The sequence below is a fragment of the Nyctereutes procyonoides genome, unplaced genomic scaffold (genome assembly GCF_905146905.1).
Source record: "Nyctereutes procyonoides isolate TBG_1078 unplaced genomic scaffold, NYPRO_anot_genome, whole genome shotgun sequence".
In the NCBI taxonomy this organism is placed as follows: domain Eukaryota; kingdom Metazoa; phylum Chordata; class Mammalia; order Carnivora; family Canidae; genus Nyctereutes; species Nyctereutes procyonoides.
Window position 1 is genome coordinate 26,393,499 of NW_026575052.1, and position 23,002 is coordinate 26,416,500.

General features: G+C 47.1%; 2 protein-coding genes across 8 annotated transcripts in view; one reads left to right on the forward strand and one right to left on the reverse strand.

The window, feature by feature from the left end:
* Positions 1 to 6,786, forward strand: part of CPNE2 (copine 2) — a 45,668-nt gene extending 38,882 nt beyond the window's left edge. For all 3 annotated transcript variants that reach the window (XR_008665271.1, XM_055331833.1, XM_055331832.1), the window contains 2 exons: positions 4,811 to 5,047; positions 6,382 to 6,786. Coding sequence is in view for 2 of the 3 variants with exons in the window: in XM_055331833.1 (XP_055187808.1) it covers positions 4,811 to 5,047; positions 6,382 to 6,489 (345 nt within the window). In the remaining variant the exon portion in view is untranslated. The remainder of the gene's footprint in view (positions 1 to 4,810; positions 5,048 to 6,381) is intronic.
* A 6,254-nt stretch (positions 6,787 to 13,040) lies between these two features.
* PSME3IP1 (proteasome activator subunit 3 interacting protein 1) overlaps positions 13,041 to 23,002 on the reverse strand; it is a 33,762-nt gene continuing 23,800 nt past the window's right edge. For all 5 annotated transcript variants that reach the window (XM_055332222.1, XM_055332224.1, XM_055332225.1 and 2 more), the window contains 2 exons: positions 21,769 to 21,833; positions 13,041 to 13,800 (listed from right to left, as the gene is read on the reverse strand). In XM_055332222.1, the coding sequence (XP_055188197.1) occupies positions 13,583 to 13,800; positions 21,769 to 21,833 (283 nt within the window). In that variant the 3' untranslated portion in view covers positions 13,041 to 13,582. The remainder of the gene's footprint in view (positions 13,801 to 21,768; positions 21,834 to 23,002) is intronic.

Consider the following 23,002-nt stretch of genomic DNA (forward strand, 5'->3'; position numbering starts at 1 on the left):
AGGGGGCTGGGCCTGGGGCAAGGCCAGGAGGGGTAGCTTTGTGTTCTGGGGAGAGACTGCTGAGGACTCCCCAGAGCGGGGAACTTGGCCTTTCTGTGCCCAGTCCTGATCCTCTCAGTGGCCCAGCCACTTGTAGTTGGCTCCCTGGTGATCTTGAAGCAAGGATTTGGTGCTTTCAGTGCCCCAGCTACTATTGTCCAGACCTGGGCCTTCCAACCTGGGAAGGCAGCCCTCTCGGGGCACCCCTCCTCCCCTCGCGTGTGACTTGGGCCACCTACCAGAAGGAGTCTCTCAGCCCCTCACCCTGATGTCTGAACGGACAGATCCCTCCGCCTCTGGCTTACTCTACCCCTTACTCACCATGCACCAAAAGTGGCATTGCCTGATGGTTCACCCTCTAGCTCGAGGTCCATCAACCCTATTGAGACCCCAGCTCCTCCACTGCCTGGCTATGTGACCCAAGGTAGTTTGCTGAAGCTCTCTGAACCTGTTTCCTCACCCGCACCATAGAGGTGCTGGACCAGTAGCTGCCTTCTAGAAACAGGATTCCACCAGCTTGGCATGGGAATTGCTCAGCACGGTGCCTGGCACACAGGGAGCACTCGGTAAGTGTGGGTGGCTGAATCTTCTAGGGCCGCCTCTGGATGACACTGGGCACACTGAGACCCAAGGCAAAGAGAAATAATTTGTGGATTAACTGCTGCTTTTAGACAGCCACGTGGGGTGGCGGGGAGCAGCACTTGTTGTGGCTTCACCTTTCCTACCCCCAGACATCTGCACACACATGTACGCCCACGAACAGGAACTGGAGAGCAGGTGGCGGGAGGCATCGCTCTAGGCAGGCCTGCACTCTCCCGTTCATGCACACAACCCATCTTTCCGGAGCATATTTCTGTGCTGCGCTGGGAAGGCCATGCTGCACGGCCCCTGCCCTCCCAGGGTCTGCAGTCTAGGAGGGAGCCTGGCCTGGAAACAGCAGCTGTGACTCAAGGCAATTGAACCCGTGGGGACAGAGGTCCAGTATCCTAACGGTGGCTCCTAATACAGAGGGCTCAGGGAAGGCTTCTTGGAAAGTGGTGTTCTAGGCTGGGACGTGGAGGATGCTTAAGAGTTAGCTACGTAAAAAGTGTGTGTGCACACGTGTGTGTGTCTGTCTCTCTGTCTGTGGAGTGCTCCAGGAAGAGAGAACAGCATATGCAAACACCAGGAGGCATGGTGTTAAGACATAAGAAGTGGTGATGTTAGAGGGATGAGTGCGGTAGGGGAGGACCAGCTACCACAGGGCCTTGGAAGGCAGTGAGGAACCTGGATTTTTCTCTTGAGGGCCATGGGGAGCCACTGAGGTTATTAGGAGGTTGAGAAGGAGCTAGGGGACCCCCATCCTTCCCTCTGCCCCATAAGCCCTGGGTCTCGCTGTCCATGGCCCATTCCTAGTTGGCTACCTAGGTGTCTGGTGCCCAGTGGAGGGGGAGCTGGGACAAAGGACCTTGGGAATTTCTTCCCACCCCAAGGATCTTTGACAGCCAACTTCCAGAAATAAGCCAGGGAGCAGCTTCCCCAGACTGCTTGGACTGTTGTGGTTGATTTCTTATAAATCTGATCACATGCTAAATGCTTTAGGGGAAGTAGCTATTTGCCATCCCAGAAGCCTGAAGAACCTCTGGGTAGAGACAAAAGATACTCCATCCTTGAGCTGGGTTGGGTGCTTCAATTTTCGGTTGGACCTGATGGTGACTGGCTGTGTTTCTGGAGCAGGGACAGGGTGCCAGACCTGAGAGATGCAGAAGAGGGTGCAAGGGGCTGCCTTGAGGAGCACTCAGGGTGTGGGGGGGCAGAGGAGTATCCAGAGGAGACCTCCCCAGGGGTTAATGCTGGCAGGGGAGGCGGAGCTTGAGGCTGGGAAGGGCCTTCCACCTGCTTGAGACAGAGATGTAGATGCTCAGATGGGTCTTGGAGCTGTGGCTGGAAGGGTATGCCAGGCAGGAGGAAGGGAACCAAGAAGGGTGTGGAGGTGTGAAAGTTTGAGGGCAGGGGAGACCAGGGTTGTCTGTGGGGACAACAGAGCCTTTCCCACCTCCCCCTGCCCAATTCTGCCCTTCATTCTCCTCGTCCATAGCTCCCTCCCATTTCTGTTGTGGGGTAGGGAGGCTGCAGTGGAATGTAGAGGCTCCTGGACAACCTTGGCTCTGTCTGGGGTGGGCGAGAAGTACAGGACTTGTTAGCTGCATGTCCATTGCCAAGGCTAGCCCAGCTGGGCAGAAGCTGAGATCGGGCACATGGTCGCGGGTATTGTGGCTGACTGCACAGGAGTGAGGGTTAATGTCCAGTGCTGTAGCTCTGGCTCTTTCTGGGCTTCTGAGACATTCGGGCTGACAATGAGGCAAGAGGGCGTGGAAAGCTCCTGCATACCAGGGTGCATTATGAGAGAGGCCAGGCCACAAGAGGGGGGTAACAGAGGGAGGACACTGTGGAAAGAGCCCCAGCTTTGGAGTCAGCCAAGCTTTTGTTTGAATCTTAGACTATCGGTTCCCAGCAAGTCACTGAATCCCTTCTCAGCCCATTTCCTCATTTCTAAAACAGGAATCACAGCGTGAGGATAGCAGGAGGGTCTATGCATTGTAGTGTGTGGTGAGACACTTTCTCACCCTGTCGGCTGGTGCCTGAGGTCCTGCAGGAACCTAGACCTGTGTATGCCCCCACCTCCCTGGGAAGAAGGCTCCAAGGCCTGGGAGGACCCAGGCCTGAGGCTCCAATCCCCTCGATGTGTTGCTGACTCACAGGAGAGAACTAAGAGGGCTGCATCGGGGGTGGGGTGGGGGGGAGGCCATCCCACCCCAAGTGGGGAACCTGTTGACTACAACAGGCATTCTCTCCCTCCTCCTTGCCAGGACCTTCAGTGCCTTCCCTGCCAGCTTAGGTGCCCTGGAAATCCTGCCCTGGACTTTCTGGCGGGATGGAAGTGCAGTTAGAGAGCTGCTTTTGGAAGGAATGGTAGAATGATGGTGGGCTGTGGGGGTGCCAAGGGTATAGATAGGCCTATAAGGCCCCCCAACCACAGGAAGGGGGGCTGACAGCTGCTGCCCTCCACTGCAGGGATCCAGGCTGCCATCTCCATAGCAACAGGTATCCCCAGCACAGAGGGCTTGGTCTCTTAAAAACACAGTGCAGGAGGTGCTACACTGCCACTCCTGCTGGGAGCAGAGGGGTTAGGATGGCAGGTCTGGGCCTCCAAGCAGCTCACCTGCTCCTTCCATGGCTGTGTGGGGACAAACAGAAGAGCAGGGCATCATAGGGGGCTGAACTTATAGCCTCTGTATGTTCCCCAGGGAGCAAATGGCTTTGCTGGGTGAGAAGGTGGCCAGGTGCTGACCTAGGTCTGGCTTGGTTCTGCCCTCCAAGACCTTGACTGGTTTGGGCCCCTCTTTCCTCTTTTTTTTTTTTTAATTTTTAAATTTTAAGATTTATTTATTTATTTATTCATGAGAGACAGAGAGAGAGAGAGAGAGAGAGAGAGGCAGACACACAGGCAGAGGGAGAAGCAGGCTCCATGCAGGGAGCCCGACGTGGGACTCGATCCCGAGTCTCCAGGATCAGGCCCTGGTCTGAAGGCGGCGCTAAACCGCTGAGCCACCCGGCTGCCCGCCCTCTTTCCTCTTTTGAGACCCAGAAAATCAGACTAGAAGGCAAACACCTCAATATTAGGGCCATGTAGGGCTTTCTGTTTACTGATGGGGAAAACTACATTCAAAAAGGGAACCAAAGGGTGCTAAGGACAGAACTGAGTTGACACTAAGGCCTCGGCCTGCTTGGAATGTGGGGGCCTCCACCCAGACCATCCCCTGAGCCTTCCCGAACCTCATGTGCCCACCCTGCCCCGTTCACAGTTTATGCTATGGCTGTGCATCCCCAGGCTAATTATTCAGTATTTTTAGTAATTTGATAAAGAAACTGTAGAGCCCACTGTAAGTGAAAAGTTACCACTTGCCATATATACAGAGTAATGGTAAAAATAAACACAGCAGACTGTCTGGTACTGAAGTCTAGCTAGACTGTGGCCCCCTGAAGCTCTGTGCTTCCCACCTGTGAATAAGGAGGGTGAGCAAATGATAGGCCTTAAAGGCAGACTAGAACCGAACAGAGACTCTGTCCTGGGTACACTTTGTGCAGAACTAGTACTGTGACTCAATGCTGTGTGACTCCAAGCCCACTAAACCGGCAGCAGAATCCTACAGTCCCAGAAGCACTGGCCTGGTGACCGGCAGGCTATCTGAGGCCCGCTGTGCTGACAGGGAAGGAGCAGGTTGTAGGTATTTGTGTGTGGGTGGAGGATAGAAGGGGAGGCTGGTCCCCGAGTCATCCGGAACATGCCTCCTTCCCCAGCTGTGGGCCTGACTGCCGGGAATGCACTTAACCACCAGGTCACAGAGAGCTGCCGTGAGGCAGGCATGTCCTAAGGGGTACAGCAACTCTCACCTTGCAGATGCAGAAGCCGAGACATGACAACCTCAGTCAGTTGCCCAGAGTCCCACAGCACAGTGCCTGACAGGGCTGGGCCTGGAGTTCAGGACTCTGAGCTGCAGAGTCTGAGCTAACAGCCAGGGCAGGAGGAAGAGAAGAGAGCAGTTTGTGCTTGGGCTGTGACCAGGCCAGGGTTTAGCCTGTAAGGGTGGGGTGCTGAGGGGGAGGGGACTGGGATTTGGTTACAGCTGGGAAGAGGAGTGGCCTTCCTCCCAAGGGTCAGGGTGTTTTGGGGGAGGCAGGGGAAGGGGGACCAGAGGCTTCAGAGCACCTGGCTGTGTCCTCTCCACAGCAATATTTTATCCTCCTCATCATCACGGATGGCGTCATCAGTGACATGGAGGAGACGCGCCACGCCGTGGTGCAGGCTTCCAAGCTGCCCATGTCCATCATCATCGTGGGCGTAGGCAATGCCGACTTCGCTGCCATGGAGTTCCTAGATGGGGACAGCCGCACACTGCGCTCCCACACAGGGGAGGAGGCAGCCCGTGACATTGTGCAGTTTGTGCCCTTCCGAGAGTTCCGTAATGTGAGTGTGGGCCCGGTCTGGGAAGGGGGCGCTTGGGGGACCCCAGTGACTATAGCTAATAAAGATGAAAGTCTGCCTAACCTGAGGCTCCTCTATACTCTGCTCCATTGACTGTGTGCTGCCTGAGAGCCTGCCCCCAGATGAGGCCCTACGACCATGTGAGCACTGGCTTCAGCAAGCTCATGGAACCCAGGGAGTAGTGCTCAATCCAGACTGGGGCTTCAGGACAGGGTTTCATGGAGGCCCTGCCCTCCAACGGAGGTTCTGAACCAGAAGTTGGAGTTATCCATGTGGGGCAAAGCATTCCAGGCAGACTGGCAGATGGGTGGGGGGGTGGTGGAGGGGGGGCGGGACATGGGACGTGTTGCTGAGAGCAAAGACCCAATGGTGAGAGAGGCTTTCATGATAGTCACACCTCAACCAGTCTCCTTCACAGATAGGAAACAAGGCCCGTCTTAGGATCCGCAGACACTGGTGGTCCCACCTTGACCCTGGAGGTGGCTCTTCGCCTATCTGCAGGTGACCCCAGGGGTGCCCACAGGTCATAGCCCTGGCATCTGGGCCCACCAGGATCCCAGAGGGAGCAGTCTTAAAGGCCACCCCTGTACTGTCACCCAGGGGCCCAACTCTTATTTAACCAGAAGCTTACTGCATGGCCTTGGGCAAGTCCCTGACCTCTCCAGACCTTGGCTTCCTTGGCCATGGGGCCTCTTAGGGTTCTGTGGCTCAGATCCTACAAGCCAGTCCTAGGAAGAACTTATCACTTAGTTTTATACCCATTGGTGCTCACAACTCTGCCCGGTGCCCTCTGAGTTTGCCTGAGACGGTCCAACTCCTTCCTCTGGAGCCTTAGCTTCCTGAGGACAGATGCTAGGCCTCAGCACTGCCATTCATGCCCAGGACACTGAGCACCTCCCCACAGCTAGCCTGTGGCTGAGCATTCAGCAGTGAGCCAGACAGTCCTGGCCCATTTATACAGGCTGAGAAGGTGCTCAGAAAATGTCTGCCAGGTGAGTAGGCTGTGCCACTCCTCTCCACTGTCTCTTTCCCTGAAAAGCCTCCCACAGACCAGTTCATCCTAAAATGTGATTCCTGGGCCTCTCAAAGTGCTCATTGTAGGAGTTAACTTCACGTAAAGGAAAGCACTGCTTGTAGTGGAATTTCAGGCCCCAGGCTGAGACAAGGGACATGAATTATAGACAGCAGTGGTCCTCAGCCCTGATTTTGTCCCTTGGGGACCCCTTCTCTCACTGCTGTCTGGGCATGGTGCCCCTTGCTACTTTCTTCCAGTAACTCTTCTCTCTTCCCTCTCTACCTCACCCTCGGCCCCGTAGGCAGCAAAAGAGACCTTGGCCAAAGCTGTGCTGGCGGAACTGCCTCAACAAGTTGTGCAGTATTTCAAGCATAAAAACCTGCCCCCCACCAACTCGGAGCCCGCCTGAGCACCAGCCTGTGCCCAGCAGCAGCATGCCGGCTGGGCCTCCCGCCCTCTCCAGGAACGTGCACGCTCACCCTGCTTCCTCGTGGGTGGCCTTTTTTTTAACCGATCCACATTTTTATTTTTTACAACCAGACCTCCACCCCCAACTTCCCCCAGCCCAGCTGGGCTTCCTTTGTTGGAGTTGACTGATGATGCTTCCGGGCCAAACTGGCTTCCTCCCTACCCTTAAGTATTGAATGTACTTTGTATAATTTTAGTGGAATTATTGTTATTAAAGAGAAAATTTTTACAATCTTAACTGGCTTTTTCCAAGTAACTAGCTGCAGACCCTGAAAGATGCGTGTCCCCAGTGCATACATTGTGTCATTGCCTGCACCTACTTCCTGCTGTTTTTTATACTGTGACTGTGTTCTATTTGTTATACTCAGGGTAATAAAGCAGTTTCAGATGTCCCTGTGTCAGCTCCTTCCTTGGCCGGGACCTGATGGGCTCACTGATCTGGGGAAGGAAACCTAAAAACCTCTTTCCCCCAGCAAGTTGGTGCAATCGTTTCTACCTGGGGGCACTTGTTCCCTGCAAACAATAATAGCTGTTAAATGGGCACAGAACTTGGCACAATGCACATGCTCAATAGGTATTTGTGGATGGATAAAATTCCCCAAGCCACCACCAGCAACTGTAGCCCCTGCAGAGCCTACACCAGTCCTGGAGTCCTCAGTCCAGCCACTGCATGGCACCCCACCTTCCTCCTCTTACTCTACACTCTGTCCTGAGGTGTACACATACAGGTTAGCCATCGCTGCCACCCGTTTGCTCCTCTCACAGGCCTCCCAGGCATTGGGATATGTATGCCCTGTGGTCTGCAGTGTATGAGAACCTCTTTGCCCACAGGACATTAAGAAGGGTAGCTTGTGTCCCTGCTGACAACTATTTTTCGTTTCTAGAGCATACCTCACCCTGGCTCAGGCCCCACTTCATGAAGCCAACCAGGGTTCACTCTCAGGGTCCTCCCAATTCTCTCCTCTCCTCCACATAACACAACATTTTCTCTGGTCTACCTCCCCCCTTGGAGTTTCTGTTAGCCCCCATGCCATAGGCTTCCAGTAACAACCAACAGTTCTACTAAGGGCTATTTCTTCTGGCTCCACATTACAAGCTTTATAGGCATAATCTTGATAACCCTTCCAAAAGCCTATAGCCTCTGCCTATGCCCATTTCCAAGATGAGGAAACAAGCAGAGAAACAAATCAGACCCATCAGAGGCAGAGCCAGAACTTACATCCAGATCTGCCCCATTCCACAGCCCATACTTCTTCCACAGCACCTTCCTTTGACTCTGCAAGGGAGTCTACTCAAGCCGCTAATGAATTTGTCCTTTCTCTCCACTGAGCCTGGGAGGTCTATGACCTTGACCTACTCCCAGGACAGTCATTCTCACTGGGACCCACTAGACCCAGGCATGCACCAGACAGGTTCCTACCTCCAGGTGCCTGGCAGGCTCAGGAACCAGTGTATCTGGTGAGAGTGAGGGAGAGGTTCATCCTGAGCTTCTGATGTTCCTGCTGGTTCTGTGGACACCAGAAGTCAATTGAAATATTCTTTAGGGGTACCTTCACTTTGGAGAGGGCTGTAGGACTGCGTGGAGCCCCGTTTCCCCAAGGACCTTTGGGGATCACCACATAATGGCCCAGGGGCCAGATGGCAACCTGGATGGAATCCCAGGACAAGTGCATCTGGCTCCTTCAGTTTCTGCTTAAACCTTGCTTCGGCCACCTGTAAGATTGGGTGTTAGTCAAAACAATAGCACAAGTCTGCTTATTTGCTGTTCAGCAGCTCAAGTGAGTCTAGCTGGATGTCTCATCCCCACCCATCCTGGAATAATCTGTCAAGTTATGCAGTCAAATGCTCTACTCCTGAGCTATACCCCCTAATCTGTCAAGCTGTGATTGACCAGAGATCTCTAAAGGGGAGCAGCCATCTCGTCCCAACCCTACATCCCTTCCTTAGCCCTCACAGGATAGGTAGACTGTGGGGGACCACTTCTCATGCAGACCTCTCCCTTACACCTCTCCGTGGGAGGAATTTGCCAGACCAGTAAAACTGGGGAAGATGGACATATGGGGCCATGTTATGGTCGAGTCCCTGCCTTATGCTGGGGTCCATCCCAAATGCTCAAACTCTTATGGACCACCTACTTCAAGTGTGGTGGCCATGGCCCTCACCTCTAGGCTCTATGGGAGGAGACCCCAACATCTCTGGTTTCTTCTCCCTTCTCTGCTCAGGTTGGGTGGATCAGTCAAGCAAGCCCTCTCCCAATGGACTCAAGTTCACAGGGGAAAGGAATGCACCCAAACTCCTGACCAGGTCCAATCACCACTTAAGAAAAACAAAATAAGTCCTGGCATGTAATGTACAGCATGGTAACTATAGTTAATAATAATACTATACTGTATATCAGGAAAGCTGCCAAAAGCATAGATCTTAAAAGTCTCATCACAAGAAAAATGGATGAACAATTTTGCAACACATACAAATACTGAATAAACTATATACCGGAAACTAATGTCAATATCTCAGTAAGGGTGTCTGAATGGCTTAGTTGGTTAAGAGTCTGCATTTGGCTCAGGTCATGATCCCAGGGTCTTGGGATGGGTCCTGGGATGGAGCCCCGCATCAGACTCCCTGCCTCTCCCTCTCAATCGCCCTGCCACTTCCCCTGCTTGTGCTGTCAAATAAATAAAACCTTTAAAAAAATAAAACTCAATAAAAACAAATGGAGCCTTGGTGATGCTGATTCTTGGCACATGGGTATAGCAAGCTGAAAAGTGAACATGGAAATCGAAAAGATCCTTTCACCTTTGCATCACTACTGCCAAGGCCTGGGCAATAGCATTTGTTTAAAAGTTTTACTAAAACCATAGAAAGCCAGACTGAAAGGCTCTAATTAAAATTCTGGTTCTGTCAACTACCTGTGCAACCTCAGGCAAGTCACTGAACCACTATGAATTTCAATTTTCTCTATAAAATGTAGAGAAGGGCTGCTTCACAGGACTTTTTTTTTTTTTTTAGGATGAAAGACACACAGTCTGCAAAAATAATCCACAAATGTCCCGAACAGTGCCAGGCACACACACAGCAGGCCCTCGGTACCGAATGAGTGAATGCAACAAATCCACATAAGGCACAATGATGTGCTTATTACTGAAATAGTAAGGGTGAGGCCCAGCCAATAGCTCAAGGTGATGGCTGTCTCTGGGTTTTGCTGCCCTTCTCTGTGAAGCTCTGAGGCTGGGCCACGTCCTGCCTGTCACTGCTATGACACTCCCATTCTCCCTAAACCATTGCTCCAACAGGTAAGGGAGCAAAATGCCAGCCCTTGCCAGCATCACTTTAAGGCATGAATGTGCAGCTGGCTTGTGTTCACCCTGTGACTACAAGGATGTTGCCAAGATTCTAGCCTCCCACCAAGCAGAACTTACATTCCATACTGTTATGCGTAAGTAGGCTGGGCACGCCAGAAAATTAAGACAAGACTCAGGTCCAAATGATGGTGCATTGCCACTGAGCTCTCCTTTTTGTTTTTCTGGAAGGGGCTTAAGACAACAGCTGAGCCATATACCCACGAGTAGGACACCCGAGCCAAGGAACTGGGTGTGCCTAAGCAATTAACATTTAGCTGAGAGGGAAGCATACAGCAGAAGCTGGTGGTTGTAGCTCTGACAACCAGATCTGACCCTTCATCGTGTCAATGTTCTAGCTGCAACTGAGGAATGCCAGTAGGATGGGAAGACCCATCATAAATCACCACTAACGGAAGCTCTGGATACCCTACCCAGAAATGGAAAGCCAACAGTTAACAGGGCTACTGAGGATGGCTACTGTTACTGAGCACTCTGTGCCAGATCCCACACCAAGTACCTAATCCAGATTCTTTCACCCTCACTAGAAAGTTGGTATCATTATTCCTATTTATAAGGATGAAATGGAGGCCTAGAGAGATTAAGGACCTTGCCCAACTGACCCAGCTAGTAAAGGTCTGGTTCTAAGCTCATAACCACTACAGTATATCCAGGGAAGGGGGAACTATGCTTAGTTCCCAGGGAGAAGCAGAAGCAGTGAAGGAAGCCTTGGGCAAAAGCAGCTTGTCTTGGGTAGAAAGGAGGTAGCCAGAAGGGAAGAACAAGGTGGAGAGTGGAAGGAACAAGGATGCAAAGAGCTGGCCCAGGTCACCCCAGTTGGGGGACCAACTTCCGGTCTGAGGGACACCTGGGTGGCTCAGTGGTTGAGCATCTGCCTTCAGCTCAGGGTGTGATTCCGGGTCCTGGGATTGAGTCCTGCATCAGGCTCCTACAGCTATGTCTCTGTCTCTCTGTGTCTCTCATGAATAAATAAAATCTTAATAGAAAAAAAAAAAAAAAAACCATGAGCCTGAAGCCAGCTTGTCTCTCCTCCTTGGTCCTGAGACCAGGGAAGGCATATGAAAGCAGATCGCCAGTCACTTCTCCAGGTCCAGTCACATCACCTCCCCTGCTTTTTATGATGACAAATGGATATTTTGAATTTTATGCTTTTTCCCCACCAAAGTGGGTAACAGGGCTGAAAAGTAGAAGTGGTTCAGAGGGTATAGTGGGACACAGGATAGATAACCAGAAAGAACTGGCAATAGGCTTTCTCCCCTGCCTGGTTTAAGAGCTGTACGAATACTACCACTCAGGACAATGCAAACAGTTTAAAGCAACTCCCCCATACACACTTTGTCTTTAGCCTTTACTACCTAGTTCTAAAGCCCCAATTAATTTATTAAGGCCCGAGGGCTGCACTTTATGGATTAAAGCAGTCCCTGTTTTTCCTCTATCCTTCTTTGGGTTTGAACCACACTGTCTATATCAGATGCTTTTCAAGGCTGCTTCCTCTACCAAGGAGACCAGGTCCTGCCCTGCTAGTCACGGTTCTACGGGACGTGTGTCTCCATTCCTCTCCATACCTCTACACCATCTCCATTCCTCTCCATATCTCTACACCACCAGGAACAATGAACATGATGACAAGATCACCAATGACTCTCAGCCTCTCCTGTGACACCACAGATTAGAAATCTCCATCTGAGGAGCCTCAACCTTAATACAATCTAGCTGTTATAGTAGATGGGGAGGGAGGTGGGAATGCAAGATCCAGTACGGGAAAAGCAAGATCTTGTTCCCTGATGGGTGGATTAGCTTTCAAGTTAATGTACAGTTTTAATCCCTATAACCTTTTTCCCAACAAAAACAGAGGCCATGGGATCCCTGGGTGGCGCAGCGGTTTGGCGCCTGCCTTTGGCCCAGGGCGCGATCCTGGAGACCCGGGATCGAATCCCACGTCAGGCTCCCAGTGCATGGAGCCTGCTTCTCCCTCTGCCTGTGTCTCTGCCTCTCTATCTCTCTGTGACTATCATAAAAAAAAAAAAAAAAAAACAAAAAAAAACAAAAAAACAGAGGCCATGAGGCATAGTGATGGCTTAAAAGTCAAACCACATAGAGATGGTGACTCTGACTCCTCAGTCTGCCTCCAAAATGATACGAAGTTGCTCTGGTAAGTGCTGTAAGAATGACAGCACAATCGCAGGAACAATGGAGCAGAGAAGCAGAAGGTGCCTACACAGTTTTACCTAATGGTACTGTTAGGATGGAGTTGATACGGCTGTGCTGCCAGTCAGCAACAATTAGCATAAGTGGCCCTGGAAAAAGGAAGGATTTACAAGGCATCACTTATGGGTGAAGGGAAGCCACCATCTGCTACCGGGCACCAGAGTGTCACTGCACTGGAAGGGGAAAAGCAGTGGGTTGGAGGAGATCCAGAGGCCTCTCTGCCCACATTAAAAATGAGTAGCTGCTCTGCCTGCCAGCATTACAGTGTCAACACATTCTGTGTGTGTCTCTCTCTGTCTCACACCCAAAGAAGTAGAAACAATTGACGTAGGAGCCCAGAGGAAGAGAGAACTGTACAGACTCATTCTCCTGAAGCAGAGAAGCCTACAGATTTTTTTGTTTGTTTTTAAAGCCCATGCCTCCCTCTATCCGTAAGGCCTTCATACCTCATCTCCCTCTGTCCTGAAGGGAGAGCCTCTGCCTCCCTTTAGGAGACAGAGGTGGAGCAGTATCTCTAGGTCTTGGCTGCTCACAGCCTTGAAGCTGCCCTGTGTGGGAAGGAAGAGGAGAAGGGGGAGGAAAGGACAGGGCAGCACCTTTGGGCCAGAAAGGGCTCCCACAGTTAGAAGCCCCAACTATAAACATACCAAATGGAGAGGGGCCTCGACACAGCAGAGTCGAGTCAGATAATGCAGATGTGTCCCAATGGTTGGCACTCAGGATTCCAGATGCTACTAGAAATAGGTCATCTTGTCTATATCCCTACCAGCACTTCTGCTTTCTGGCCATGATGAAATAAGATCTATGTTTGTCTCCCTAAGGTTTAGGGTCTTAGGTGGCGTTGAATGCGGGGAGGAGAAGGAGAAGGAAGAATAAAGAAAAACTTCACAATGAGTGACAAACGTTAAGTGACACCCCCGGCAGATGTAGTTTATAATCTTTACTTAATCACACAACGTCAAGAATTGGTTAGTTCCAAGGGAGCGCACCAGTTCATCACCTGGGCCCCTCCTCCCCCCACCCCCTGACATGCTCCACAATGCAGTACAACCACATGGTGTGTTCAGCTAGAATAGAAAGTTTAAATGATACCTGTCCAATAACTGCCCTTGCTTCTCTGTGCTGTCGGGCAAGAGAAAAAAAATAAGAAAACAAGAAGCAACACAATCCAAACACTTGGCACACCAGGGGGTGCCTGTGTTCCCAGGGCATTTTCAGTGGAATTTCTCCTGAGCCCGGGCCCCCACTGCAGCAGTGAGGAAGGAGGCGGCAGGACAGGTTTGGACATCTAGAAAGAAACCAAACACAAGTTGGGCCACAGGTAGATTCTGGCACACTTTTAGATAAGGTTAAAAACGTCATGGTGTGCACAGGAAGCGGGCAAAGGAGTTCCGAGGGAGGTAATACCCGGAGGCAGAACGAACCATCCGGTCTACTCTTGGGCAGGAGCTCTGAAGGACACAGGAGCTAGGGGGCCTCGAGGAAGGTGTTGGTTCGGAAGATGGAGGAGACAATCTTGCCAGTGGCGTTGATAGTGCCTTCACTGTCTGAGCTCGACTCAGAGTCACTGCTCCCGGAGTAGGCGCCCAAGCCTGGGAGGATGCCGATGCAGACTGCAGCGGACGGGCAGTGGATGGAAGGGGCACTCAGGGATGTGCTGCCAAGAGACACGCAGGACGGGGCTTCTGCAAGACAGGAGGAAGGGCTGTGATTTCACCACCTTTCCCAGAGCTGGCAGCGTACTTTCCATGCACCAGGCACTTCACGCACTTCACCCGGCGCTTTACAGTGAAGGCCTGACCACCGTATGCAGGCAACACTACTGGCATCCACATCAGATGGCTCCATGCCTTTTTACCATTGCAAAAACTGAAGCCACTCTCAGAGAACATTTTAAGATGGTGCAGAATGTGACCAAGTGGCTAGGGTTCTTTCTGTCCCGGGAAACCCAGAGCCACTGCAGTACCTCAGTGATGGGAAAAGTCTCAATCTAGGGAATGTGGGGACTTGATGGTGAAAGGAAAAATTAAGGCCCCTACTCCACCTTTCTCATTGCCTCCAAATGTTTCCAGCCTCAATCACTATGACAACCTGATGTGTAGGTAACCTCCATTTTACTGTGGAGGGAAGCCAAATGACTAGGTCAAGGTTAAAGGCCAGTTAGAGTAAAAAATGTTAAACCAAATAGGAATCAAAAAAATTGGGACACCGAGGGGATCCATGGGTGGCTCGGCAGTTTAGCACCTGCCTTCAGCCCAGGGTGTGATCCTGGAGTCCCGGGATCAAGTCCCGCATCGGGCTCCCTGCAGGGAGCCTGTTTCTCCCGCTGTTCTGTCTGCCTCTGTCTCTCTCTTTCTCTCTGTCTCTCATAAATAAATAAAATCTCAAAAAAAAATTTCAGCATTTGAAAAAAGCATAAACTTGGGAGAATAAACAATCTATAAGGAGGTAACGTATGGAGAACATGCATCTTCATACGTCGCTGAGGAAATGCAGGGCAGTTTGGCCACATCCTTCAAACTTAAATAGGGTACATATGAGAACATTCCCTGTAGCACTGTGATAGCAGCAACCAAAAGGTTAAGAGGGGATCTATTCAACCATAAAGAAGAGTAAAGCCTCTGTGTTCTGGTATGGAATGATCTCCAAGATACTATGCTCCATGAAAGAAAAGATACTATGCTCCAAGGGTATGTGTAAGCTACGGTCTGTGGGGAGGGGGCATGCCCAAAGACATGCATGATAACAACTGAGTCAATATATACAATTGCCTTGGGGAGGTCAGTTGAGTGGCTGGGGAACAGAGGAGACTTAACTTTTTACTCCATTTCTTTTTTTTTTTTTTATTTATGATAGTCACACACAGAGAGAGAGAGGCAGAGACACAGGCAGAGGGAGAAGCAGGCTCCATGCACCGGAAGCCCGACGTGGGATTCGATCCTGGATCTCCAGGATCGCGCCCTGGGCCAAAGGCAGGCGCTAAACCACTGCGCCACCCAGGGATCCCCATTTCTTTTTTCTGTTTTGAATTTCCTATTGTGTGCATATACTACCTCAGATACTTTTTTAGAAAAGCAAAGCAAAAGTTCAAAGAGCATCATCATCTACTTAAATTAGAGAGGAATAGTGTCACATTCTCTAATCCCAAGGGTATCCCTGTGTTACAGCCAGGAAGGCTGTAAAAGAATGGACAGTCTAATGATGAGGACTGCTTGTCTTATTCTCTAACTGTAAGCCTCTTGAGGGCAAGGGCTCTTTTTTCACCTCTCTGTCCCCTGGGCATTCAACATGAGGCCTCGCACAGAGCAGATCAGTATTCACAATGTGTTAAAGACATTTTACCAAATTTCATTACAAATAGCTAAATTTAGGGGTGGTAGTGGTGAAAACTAAGGACAAAACATCAAACCGTATACCATTCATTACTTGAACATTCATTGATTATTTTCACATAAATAGTGACACTTTCAGTATTCTATTAGAAATATTTGGTTGTTAAAAAAAAAAAAAAAAGCCTGGTATCTTATAAGGGTATGAATCAGTCACTCAGAAAAGTAATTTATGTGAAGCTGTTCAATGAGATGTCATTTTATTAAGTATTTCAAGGACCCTCCTGAACAATCTAGATTCCAGCTCAGGTCATAATCAGGTCATGAGATCAAGCCCTGCATTGGGCTCTACGTTTAGCAGGAAGTCTACTTGAGAGTTTCTCTCTCCTCTGCCTCTCCCCCCCTTAAATGAATAAATAAATCTTAAAAAAAAAAAAAAAAGGAAAGAAAGAAATGAAACAAAACCAAAGAATCTGGACCACGGTGGCATCAGCAGAGTTTAAGCCAAAAGACCAAATCTCCCAATAATCTAGGTTTCAAGAAAGAAAAGAGACTGCAATTCTGACAAATTTCATTCCAAAAATAGTTACACTGTCCAAAGAGAACAAAATGGTGCCCTCTGATCTCACCCATTTGGTGAAGTTTCCTGCCAACTTCTGCATTTGCAGGACCACGCTGTCATACCAAATTAATACCGAAAATTACTAATAGAAAATGTTCTTGGGATTCAAACAGATGCGTGACTTGAGAGTCAATGGGACCAACTGTGCATTCATTCACTGGCTCTGCTTGGAGCTGAAGTCTGAGCTTCCAGTGGGGGAAGTCTGAATCTCTACTAGGGTCACAGAAGTATCTTCTGGGAGGACTAAAGGGGCAAAGCTTTCTACTGCCAAGGACAAGACTCTCAAGCAAGCTTTCAGGAGATATTCTTCCTGTGGGGCCTTAGCTTCCAGCAAAAGAGGATATTTCATGTCCAGCTGTAAGAATGCTGCTGTGAGAATGGAGGGGGATGACAAAGATTTTAAAAGGTGTCTCTGAAACATGGTGTCTGCCTGAGATAGTTTTAAAAAACACACACACAAGTTTTCCTTTCTACTGACTGATGCGAGTAATTCCTACAAGGAACTGAGTACCAGATACAGGGCTACTGGCTAACTAGTTGAAGTATATTTAAGATTTCTATAAATTTTATATATGTATGTGTACACAAACACAATATCCACTTAATCCTACTTAAGCAGCCAGTTTAAAAGTTTTCTATACATTAAAAAGACATCAGTGACATGGAGCTCCTATAAGAATATAAACTGGGATAACTTCTTTTCAGGGTAATTTTGCAATATTTATCTTTTTTTTTTTTAAGATTTTATTCATCTATTCACGAGAGACACAGAGAGAGAGGCAGACACATAGACAGAGGGAGAAGCAGGCTCCTTGCAAAGAGCCTGACCCCAGGATCACAACCCTAGCCAAAGGCAGATGCTCAACCGCTGAGCCACCCAGGAGTCCCAGTGGCTTTTTTTTTTTAAGATTTTATTTATTCATGAGAGAGAGAGAGAAACAGAGAGAGACAGAGAGAGAGGCAGAGACATAGGCAGAGAGAGAAGCAGGCTCCATGCAGGAAGCCTGATGTGGGACTCAATCCCGGGCCACCCAGGTGTCCCACGGCAATATTTATCTAAATTACAAATGTATATCCTCTCTGCCCTAGTAATTCTTTGAAGTATTTAACTTAATATATCATGAAAGTGACAAATGATGCACAAAGTTAAATACCATAACAGAGAAAAAATGGAAACAATCTAAATATTCATCATAAAAAATAGGATAGGGGTACCTGGTGGTTCAGTTAAGCATTCAACTCCTAATTCTGGCTCAGGACATGATCTCAGGGTCATGATATCGATCCCTGCATTGGGCTCTAGGCTTAATGGGGAGTCTGCTTGAGATTCTTTCTCTCCCCCTCTGCCCCTACCCTAACTTGCATGAGAGCTCTTTCTCATAATCTCTTTCTCTAAAATAAATAAATTTTTTAAAAAATAGAACATAAGGAAACCTTGGTGGCTCAGGGGTTGAGCAACTGTCTTTGGCTCAGGTTGTGATCCTGGAGTCCTAGAATTGAGTTCCACATAAGGCTCCCTGCAGGGAGCTGGCTGCTTCTCTTTCAGCCTATGTCTCTGCCTCTCTCTCTCTCCTCTCTCTCTCTCTCTCTCTCTGTCTCTCTCTCTCTGTGTCTCTCATGAAAAAAATCAATAAAATCTTTAAAAATATATAAAATAAAAAGGAAGAACTTCTTATAGGTCAAATGAGACATGATAGCCCATTGTAAAGATGTCATATGATAGCAATATTCCCAGATTGATCACCAGATTCAAATAATCTCCATCAAAATCCCAACTGCCTTTTTTATTGAAAGTGACAAGTTGATTCCAAAATTCATATGGAAATGCAAGAGACCTCGAATAACCAAAATGACCCTGAAAGAGAACAAAGTTGGGAGGACTCATACTTCCCAATTTCAGAACTTGCTACAAGACTATAGTAATCAAGAAGACTGTGTTGTAAGGGCATAAGGACAGAAAACATAGATCAACGGAAGAGAAAAGGGAAGTCTAGTTTAAATAAACCCTTTGGGCACCTGGGTGGCTTCAGTTGGTTAAGCGTTTGGCTTCTGCTCAGGTCATGATCTCAGGATCCTGGGATTGAACCCCACATCAGGCTCTCTGCTCAGCAGGAAGTCTGCTTCTCCCTCTCCCTCTAACCCTCCTCCTCCTCAAGTGTACTCTCATTCTCTGTCTCAAATAAATGAATAAAATATTTAAAATAAATAAATAAGCAAACCCATACATGTTGGCCAACTGATTTTCAGCAAAAGTGCCATGAAAGTTCAGTTTGGAAAAAATAGTCTTTTCAACAAATGTTGCTGGGTCAACTGGATATACATACAGAATGAAAATGAATCCCTACTTCAAATCATATACAAAAAATAACTCAAAATGGATCACAGGGCACCTGGGTGGCTCAGTAGTTGAGCCTTTGGCTCACATCATGATGCCAGGGTCCTGGGATCAAGTCTCACATCAGGCTCCCCATAGAGAGCCTGCTTCTCCCTCTGCACAAATCTCTGCCTCTGTGTCTCTCATGAATACATAAATAATTTTTTTAAAATGGATCAGGGCAGACCCGGTGGCTCAACAGTTTAGTGCCGCCTTTAGCTCAGGGCGTGATCCTGGAGACCCAGGATCGAGTCCCATGTCAGGCTCCCTGAATGGAGCCTGTTTCTCCCTCTGCCTATGTCTCTGCCTCTCTCTCTCTCTCTCTCTCTCTCTCTCGTCTCTCATGAATAAATAAATAAAATCTTTAAAAAGAAAGAAAAGGATGAAAGACCAAAATGTAAGAGCTAAAACCATAAAACTAAGAAAACATGTAAGTTTTCATGACCATGGATTAGGCAATGGTTTCTTAGATAGGACACCTAAAGCACAAGCAAACCAAAGAAAAAATAAATTAGATGTCCTCAAAATTTAAATTTTTTGTGCTCCAAAGGACTCTATCAAGAAAATGAAAATACAACCAGCAGTATTTGTAACACTGACAACTCAACAATAAAAAGACAAGTAACCCAACTTAAAAATAGGCTCAGGATTTGAGTAAATATTTCTCCAAAGAAGATATACAAATGACCAATAAGTACATGGTGCTCTCATCATTAGTCATTAGGGAAATGAGATAACATTTCATACTCACAAAGATGAACAGAATAAAAAAAGATAATACCAACTGTTGATAAGGATTTAAAGAAACTGGAACCTTCATATACTGCTAATAGAATGTAGAAATGGTGCAGCTGCTTGGAAAAACAATTCGGCAGTTCCTCAAAAAGTCAACCATAAAAACACAGTTACCATATGACCTAGAAATTCCATTCCTAGGTATTTACCTAAGAGAACTGAAAATAGTGTTCACATAAAAACTTATACATGAATGTTCATAGCAGCATCATTCAGAATAGCCAAAAATTGTGAACAACCCAAATGCCCATCAACTGATTACTGGACAAAACAAAATGCAGCATACCACACAATGGAATAGTAATCAGCTGTAAAAAGTGTGGATGCATACTATAACATGGATATTTTCACTATCATTGTAAAGTGAAAAGCTAGAAACAAAATGCCACATACTGCATGATTTCATTTATATGAAATGTCCAGAAAAGGCAAATCCATAGAGAAAAGTAGATAAGTGGTTGCCAGTAGCTAGGAAGAGGGAAGAATGAGCAGTCACTGTTAAGGGACATGGGGCCTCTTTCTGGGGTGATAAAAACGTTTTGGAATTAAATAGTGGTGATGAATACACATTCCTGTGAACATACTAAAAACCACTGTATTGTGTCCTTTAAAAACAATGACTTTTTATGGTATGTGAATTATATATCAATATTTTTGTAAAAGCCATATAGGCCAAATACAATGTATGTCTGATCCTTGCTTGGATTCTGATTTTTTTTTTTTTAATTTTCAAGAAAAAAAAATATGAGAAAATTGGGGAAAAAGAATACTAATTTGCTATCCAATAATATTTAGAAATTACTGTAATTATTTTAGGTGTGATGTTATTGTAATCACGTTAAAAAAAACAAAGAACCCTTATTTTTAGGGATACATATAGAAGAATTACTGACAAAACAATATAACGTCTGGTATTTGCCTCAAAACACTACAGCTGAATAGACATAAATGAGACTGGATAGGTGTTAAAAATTACTGAAGCTACATGATGGGGTTCATCATCCTATCTCAACATCCAGCTATGTTTTAAGCTACCTATAATAAAACATTTCTTAATTTTAAAAGAATATAATTGCTTATGCATACATACAGTAACTCTGAATATATACCTAAGAAATGTATAATACAAAAAAAAAAAAAAAGAAATGTATAATACTGTTTCCCTCTGGAAAGGAGAACTGGATGGAAGAGGATATATATGTAGAAGGGGGACTCTTCACTCAATGTTCTTTTTAAAAGTAAATTCTAGGGGGTGCCTGCATGGCTCACTTGGTTAAGCCTTTGACTCCTGATTTCAGCTCAGGTTCAGCTCCCTCTACAATGGGCTCCACACCCAGCCTGTCTCTCTGCTTCTCTTTTTAATATTGTCTCTCTCCCTCTCCCCTTCTCACCCCATCTCCCTCTCTTAAAAAAATAAACTCTAAGAGCAAAAAGTTATTAGCAATAGCTACCATTACCGATGCTCAGCAGATATATTACTTTTCATTTTTAAAAGTTTTTATTTAGGGCAGCCCGGGAGGCTCAGCGGTTTAGCGCCTGCCTGCAGCCCAGGGCGTGATCCTGGTGACCCGAGATCCAGTCCTGTATTGGGCTCCCTGCATGGAGCCTGCTTCTCCCTCTGTGTGTCTGCCTCTTTTTCTTTCTGTGTCTCTCATGAATAAATAAATAAAATCTTAAAAAAAAAGTTTTTATTTAAATTCCAGTTAGTTGCCAGATACATTATTTTAAAATATCCACTGTTTTTTGAAAGAGAAATAAATGTAAGCCCTCTTTTATAGATGACCCATTGAGTTTAGCACAGAGTCTCAATCCCACAGAGTCAGGGATAGAACTAAAAACACTCTTGAATTTCTCATCCCTGAATCAGCCCTCAGAACACTCACTTTCACTTAAAACTTTGTGCCACTTAACACAGTGCCAGATTTTTTTTAAGATTTTATTTATTTATTCATGAGAGACACAGAGAGAGAGAGAGAGGCAGAGACACAGGCAGAGGGAGAAGCAGGCTCCATGCAGGGAGCCTGATGTGGGACTCGATCCCAGGTCTCCAGGATCACACCCTGAGCCGAAGGCAGGCGTCAAACCACTGAGCCACCCAGGGATCCCCACAGTGCCAGATTTGATTGCATACAAGTATTCACCAAAGAAAGTGTACTTCTGGAGACTATATTAGGCTTCTAGCCTCAATCCAATCCAACCATCAGCAAGAGCCAGGCATTCTACCTCTCACTGGTTGCCATCCAGGTGAAATCAAGAAACTTGACATTTGGGGGAGACAGAGAAAAACCCTTTGTGAGCAGGGCTTTGGCTTTGTAAGTACTTCTGGGAGATCACAATTGTCATTTATCAAATTCCACTGGTTTCTAACATACTGGTTGGTAAGGCAGCTGACATACTCTTGGTTATAAGTCCTGCCTGGTAGAAACAGGCTTGCTTAGAGATCCATGCATTCCTTCATAGATACAATGCAGTCCAGCCCTGTACTATATGGTTCATGTGTATTATGAATAGTGAAATGGAAGCTGCCACCTACCTTGACTCTTGTCATCTGGGTCAGGGTCCGATTTCAGTCTTTTCACACTGTTGCCACTCTCTGAACTGTTAACAAAAAATATGGTAATTTGAGCTACTTCCAATCTCAGGGATTAAAACTTTGGGAATCAGGAGCGCCAATAACCATTCATATGGGTCTTAGGTAGCCTCAAAGAACTGGGGTAGTCTGAAATAAAAAGTCTTCATTTCAGGTTCTTGATCTCCTTTCAACTATATTATTGTTATAAAGACAACTTAAACCCCTGGTCAATTCAAGGAGTGAAGCATTCTATCTTCAAGCAACACCTAAACTTCAGATTCTTTGTTGTCCTTATCATTCATCTTAGTTAGGATCACAGATGGATTTCAGGAATATACGGACACATTCATACATGACAAAAATTCAGTTAAGTTCTTAAACATGAACTCCTCCTCTTAGTGACATGCTGGAAATTCTGAAAGTTGGGGATCCCTGGATGGCTCAGCGGCTTGGAGCCTGCCTTTGGCCCAGGGCGTGATTCTGGAGTCCCGGGATCGAGTCTCACGTCGGGTTCCCTGCATGGAGCCTGCTTCTCCCTCTGCCTGTGTCTTTGCTTTCTGCCTCTCTCTCTCTGTGTCTCTCATGAATAAATAAATAAAATCTTAAAAAAAAAAAATTCTGAAAGTCACTCAAAAGACCTTCACTGAAAGACTAAGAATGTACTTCGCTTGCTGTGTAGCTTAGAAAAGGCATAATAATAATACCTCCAGCTCCACCATTACTGCTAATATTTAGGGTAGTCAAGAAAAACATAAAAAGGGATCCCTGGTGGCTCAGCGGTTTAGCGCCTGCCTTTGGCCCAGGGTGTGATTCTGGAGTCCCGGGATCGAGTTCCACATTGGGCTCCCTGCAGGGAGCCTGCTTCTCCCTCTGCCTCTCTCTCTCATTCTCTCTCTCTCTCATAAATAAATAAATAATATCTTTAAAAAAAAAAAAAAGAAGATACTTCAACAAAGAAAAAACTTTTCTCAGAAGGCCATAATCACAAAAGGGTTAGTGAACAAAGAAACAAGCAAATACAATCTAATTTGTGTATTAAACATGACCATACTAAAGTCCTGAGCCATAGTAGCATGTAAGGAAGAGGTGATTATAGCTAAAAGTTCTAAGGTCCATGTATAATTTTGTATGGAAGTAAGATGCCTATTTAACTTTAGGTTTTCTTAAGTACTTCTGGCAAGTTGCAAGGTTAGTC